This window comes from Arachis ipaensis, chromosome B05 (genome assembly GCF_000816755.2).
Source record: "Arachis ipaensis cultivar K30076 chromosome B05, Araip1.1, whole genome shotgun sequence".
In the NCBI taxonomy this organism is placed as follows: Eukaryota; Viridiplantae; Streptophyta; class Magnoliopsida; order Fabales; family Fabaceae; genus Arachis; species Arachis ipaensis.
This window is the reverse complement of record NC_029789.2, coordinates 113,066,185-113,071,616: the sequence shown is the minus strand read 5'-3', so window position 1 is coordinate 113,071,616 and position 5,432 is coordinate 113,066,185. Positions and strand designations below refer to the sequence as shown.

The following is a 5,432-nucleotide window of genomic DNA, read 5'->3' as shown; positions in this document are numbered from 1 at the left end:
CGGAACCAGATGCGCAAATTGGGGTGGCGTCAGATCGTGGTTGTGAGATTCGACAAAACATGATACCTTCCATCTACCGCAGCCGTAGTCAAGCTTTACCCTAAGCGGAGCTGGACACTTGGTTCGCGTTAGTGACCTTGCCTCCCTTGATCTATCATCTAGATGGAGATACCTCATATTCCTCCAGCCCTCTTTGTTGCAAACAAGTTGCCTGCTAATGATTCTACCTTGATTATCCCTAACCACGTCGTCCTTCCTTATTACAAATCCATGCCAACAAGAATAAGCGTTATAAAACTGGCATGCCTCATCCTCTGTCCTAAACTCCAGGTTCCAAATATCCTCCACCATTAAATCTGCTATTCTTTTTACACCACAAACTTCTTCACTCTTGCTAGTAGAATCCAGCGAATCCACATCGTCGTCTTCAGCATCGTCTTCTGCATTCGGTTGATAATCGAAATCATCACCCAAATCATTATCAGAATCATTATTCACATCATCCTCGTTTATGGACATAATTTAACCCCTGCCATAATTTTACCCAAAGATGTCAATAAACAGAGCCACTAGCAGCAACGAAGGGAAGCTAAACTAAGCTGCATGTAAAATTAAATGAACCAAATCTAATTAAACTAACCCAATTGTTTACGACCCCAGTATTAGGTTTTAATTTCAATTCCCCAAACTTAGCCACAGCATAGAACTGGACAATGTTACTTTATATCCAAATTCCAGAATAGCAACCCAACACCGTAAACAGAGAATCATTGAAAAGACATAGACTATCTTCAAAATTAAACTAATCTGGATTAACAAAAAAACTTAATCGGACATACCTTGATGACAACCAAAGGTTGAGCTTGAACGGATAAAAAATGCACTGTCGGAGTCGGAGGGAGGTGACCTTACCTAATCCAACGCACCTAATTCGAAGTCAGCAAAAAAATGGGGATGGTAACCCAGCTTCCACCAGCCACAGTTTCGTCAAAAGCAGAAGTTCAGTAACAAATTTTGAATACTGGAGCCACATCAGTTTAGCATTCACCATCTCCTCAGTTGACGTCGATGCCTAGCCGACGGAACCAGAGTACCAGTTCCGGCTCCTGTTACTCGAAGGAGATCAATCTTGCTAAATGGACGCTGGGTGGATTACTCTCTGGTGTAACACTGAACGAAAGCGAAAAAACCAAACAGGGTTGGATAGTGGGTACTAGGATAACAAATTTCACTGCTAGACGAAGATGTGTTTTTCAAGTTCTGAGAGATGCATGTTGAATTTCAGGAAGAGATGGAGGGTACTTTTTAAAATGAAAAATAAGTTAGATAGTAGAAATTATAATTGCAAATGTTCTCTAATACACTATACAGTATCTATATACTCTAATTAATGTAGTATCTATTATGGTATATGTTCATTAAAAGCTTTTGCTATAACCAATGAATGCATTAATGCAAGGTTGAAAATTTTACTTGATCAATGGCTGAAATGATGACACATGTGCAAGGGTAATTTACCTACAAAATTGTCATGGGTTTGGAAGAAATCACCAACTATTGTATATATCCAATTTATAAATTGTAAAACTCATATTAGTGGATAAAAGAATATATTTCTTTTCTTTCTCTCATCTATATTTAATTTATCAGTTTATATTAATTTATATTATATAAAAATTGATACCCATACTTTTTTACATATAAGAGAATATCATATTAGCATAATATAATACTATAACCTTAGTCTTTTAATTGAATAACCAATGCCTCATTAGCTTTTAAGAATTAGAGAGGATACACCACTAGCAATATTTCTATAGTGATATACCTTGTATAAAAAATTAATTCTGAATTTGCTCAAATTATATATGCAGGTAAAAAAATCTATGAAGCTATTCTAGTTATATATCGTTTAACTTGCACCTACAAAAACTCACAAATCATGATATAGACTCCAATAACATTATTCTTTGATAGAAGATGTCCTTTTGACTCAGCCTTTAAATTTAAAGGAATGTTATCTTCACTATTTTTGTATAACTTTTCTTAAGCCACTACTAGAAAATTAGTTATTACAGACGGATATTTCTAACGGATTTTATCCCATGAAAATACAGACAGAATTTTAGAGAAATTTTTTATTGAAAAATAAAAAAATAAATTAGTATAAATTACAGACAGAAAAGAGAATCCTTCGATAATTCCGTCAAAAAAATTAATTTTTTTTCGTGAAAAATGATTACAAACAGAAAATTCATCTATAATTAAATAGACAAAAACGTTATATTTTATTAAATTATTACAGAAAGAAAATTCATGTATAATTTAAAATTTTATATCGAAAATATTAGAATAAAAATTTGAGAATCACGGTTATACCTCTTCATTTCACATCCCACTTTCGCTATTCCACACTCATCCCCTCTGAATGCTTCATCGGCGGCGCTATCAGCCTTGCATCGCCGTCTCACAAACCTCCATTGCATTCAACTTCCATCGGCCTTACTCGCATCGCTCCCTTCCGTCGCACCCCTTCCCGGTTCTTCTTCGTCCCACCCCTTCCGTCGGCCTTGCTCGCATCGCTCCCTTTCAAACCCTAATGTGCGTTTCTCTCTTCGATCTCGCCACTAGTGCTTGCTCTTTTCCGTGTGTTGCTGTGTTTCTCTCTTCGATCTTGCCTCAGCTGTGCAGGTAACCCTAATCTCCTTTCTCTTTCATGGCTGTTTTCTTTCTTTCAATACCATCGCTGTTTTCTCTTCCTCAGCTGTGCGTTTCTTTCTTTCTTTCTTTCTTTTTATAAATTTATTTATTTATATATTTTAATAGGTGAATTTGACACAGCACATGCTACAGCTAGGTAATTTTGTTATCGGTTCTTTTTTTTTGGCTAATGAAAAATATTTCATGGATTTGAATTTTAGTGTGTAAGTTTGATTTAATTTTCAGGGCATATGATCGAGCTGCGATCAAGTTCCGTGGCATTGATGCAGATATCAATTTCAACGTCAGCGATTATGATGAAGATATAAAGCAGGTTCTAATACTTAATAGTTTGATTTGATAATAGTTTTGAGCAAGTTTGAGGGTTTTTCTTTGTAAAGAAAAGTTGAAAAGCTTTGATGGAAGTTGTAGTCACAGCATTGCGGAAAGAATTTTTCAAGGATGAAACATTGCCGGGTTGATACTTCTCATGCACTGAGATCCTCTCCATGGTTTAGATTTCCTTATCCACTACAATGGGGTACACCTGTCTTCCATTGGAAAATGGCTCTTGTGATGTGTGTGGTTTCTGTAATCTCATCTATGGATTCGGTTAGTTTCTTGTCTCTTTTTAGCTCTGGTTCCTGGTCTGTATTTTGTTATCTTGATTTAGATTAACAATGATTACAATGCCTTTAACCTTTTATTGGGGTTGTCTATATGAATTGAATGATACTGTTCTATCTTAACTTTGAACATGTCAATAATTGAACTTGCTTGTGTTAAGTTAGAAAAACTAACCATCCACTAGGTTCTATTACTGCAGTGTACTAGCAAGTGATGAAAGTTGCAATTCCTATTCACTTATGTGTCATTTCATTTTAGCTGCAAGCTTTCAGTCAGTCTCTATTTATTAATTCCTTATTTCGTTCTCATTTATTTAAACTATACTGAAGAGTAATATAGTGCTTTCATGGTATGAAGTGTTAGAATTCTTTTGATTGCAAATATTCACAATGTGATCAGTCAAATAATAAGGTGGTACTGATGTATCAGATTAACAATACAGTATATCAAAATTTTACTGTTCTTTTACTTTTTTTCCCCCTTTTCCCTGTATAAAGGTGTTGATATTCATTTGCTTTAAACTTTGTAGGTTGGATCATACAATGCCTCTTCTTTACTGGTGGCGTCCAGACCTCCAACTCCTGGAGTTCTAAGTCAAGGAATTGGTTTGGAAGGTCTTACAAGTGTCTTGGCTGGTCTCTGGGGAACTGGAACTGGGTCGACAACTATAACTGAAAATGTCCACACAATTGCTGTGACTAAAATGGGAAGCCGCAGGGCAGTTCAACTGGGAGCTTTCTTTTTAATAGTGTTGTCTCTTGTGGGTAAGTCTTTTATCATTTTGTTCTTGGATCTAACCTACACTAAATGTACATTAAGCCATCTCAGAGGCTATTGGTTCTGCATATAAATAGCCTTTTCAGAATAATGTTCTTTGAGAAGCTAATTTTCGAGACTGTAACTATATATATTTTACTCAGGAAAGCAGTTTGTTTTAGTTTGAAATATTCAATGTATCATGTTTGAAATGATGTGCATATAAATATATAATATTTTTTTTGTTCTGTCACTTGTAGAACTTCTTTTCATGCAATCTGTGTTTACCTATGCTTATGCTATACAACAATTAAAGTTGGAGGTTTCATTGCTTCAATTCCTGATGTCATTATTTCTGGTCTACTCTGCTTTATGTGGGCAATGCTTACTGCATTGGGCTTGTCAAACCTACGGTATAGTGAGGCTGGAAGCTCTCGGAATATCATCATTGTTGGGTTATCATTGTCATTGTTTTTCTCTCTTTCCATATCTACCTACTTTCAACAATATGGTCTCTCTCCAAACTCCAACATGTCAGTGCTGAATTATTTCCAAGCTTATGTTGTGGCTTCTCATGGACCTATACAGGGCAAGAATGGAGGGGTATGTCTTTCTCATGTTTTACCGAACCTTATGCTTGCATTCTTGGTGTCAAATTTTGTGAAAAAGATATTCAGAAGTGTCATTGTCTATTTCATCTGTTGGGGTTACTGCAGTAGATAAAATTGTTTCACTGCCTAAATATCTGAATGATTTGGTGAATGGAAGTAAACTAAAATAATTTTCAATAGGGAATAGTTATTTGCAGTTTTCTATTATTTGGTTTTGACTGTATATTCTGCATCATTGACAATCTCCTGCCTTCTCTTATTTAATTAGTAATTGCGGCATAATTATCTTTTCTTTTTTCCTTTTTTTTTAATTTTTATTTTACTGGTACTGCATTACATATTGTTAATGTGTGTGTATATGTTTATATTTTGATATGTGGGTTCATGTGACTTGTGAATTCAAGATTCGGTGAAAGCTACTATATATATATATAGCTTTAGTTTTGCAATGGGCCTGTTCGTTTGCACTTGAATGCTTTCTCTAAACTACTATGCTCCAGTTATTCAGGGTCAAGTTCCTAAAATAACACGATATTGGTTCATTTTGCAGCTGATGTTGGTATCTCTGGCTACCACCGCTTTGATTTACACTATTGATTGTTATTATTGTTACCTTTATTATTTAAGCTTTTTGTACTTATTATTGCAGCTGATGTGACTTTAATACCTCTTTTTATTTTATAATTTTGGTATTGAAATAATTTTTGCTAATTGTGATGATTGAGTTTTATGCATGCA

General features: G+C 34.9%; 2 protein-coding genes across 6 annotated transcripts in view; one reads left to right on the top strand and one right to left on the bottom strand.

Annotated features, from left to right (window-relative positions):
• Positions 1-519, bottom strand: part of LOC107640898 (protein FAR1-RELATED SEQUENCE 5-like) — a 3,609-nt gene extending 3,090 nt beyond the window's left edge. Inside the window, exon 1 of the mRNA XM_016344400.1 lies at positions 67-519. Coding sequence (XP_016199886.1) covers positions 67-519 — 453 coding nt within the window. The remainder of the gene's footprint in view (positions 1-66) is intronic.
• Positions 2,372-5,432, top strand: part of LOC107643827 (nucleobase-ascorbate transporter 12-like) — a 10,240-nt gene continuing 7,179 nt past the window's right edge. For 3 of the 5 annotated variants that reach the window (XM_021124266.1, XM_021124264.1, XM_021124265.1), the window contains exons 1-5: positions 2,372-2,691; positions 2,947-3,034; positions 3,133-3,312; positions 3,857-4,091; positions 4,344-4,686. In XM_021124266.1, the coding sequence (XP_020979925.1) occupies positions 2,429-2,691; positions 2,947-3,034; positions 3,133-3,312; positions 3,857-4,091; positions 4,344-4,627 (1,050 nt within the window). In that variant the 5' untranslated portion in view covers positions 2,372-2,428 and the 3' untranslated portion in view covers positions 4,628-4,686. The remainder of the gene's footprint in view (positions 2,692-2,946; positions 3,035-3,132; positions 3,313-3,856; positions 4,092-4,343; positions 4,687-5,432) is intronic. The other 2 variants (XM_021124268.1, XM_021124269.1) reach the window with 2 other exon arrangements.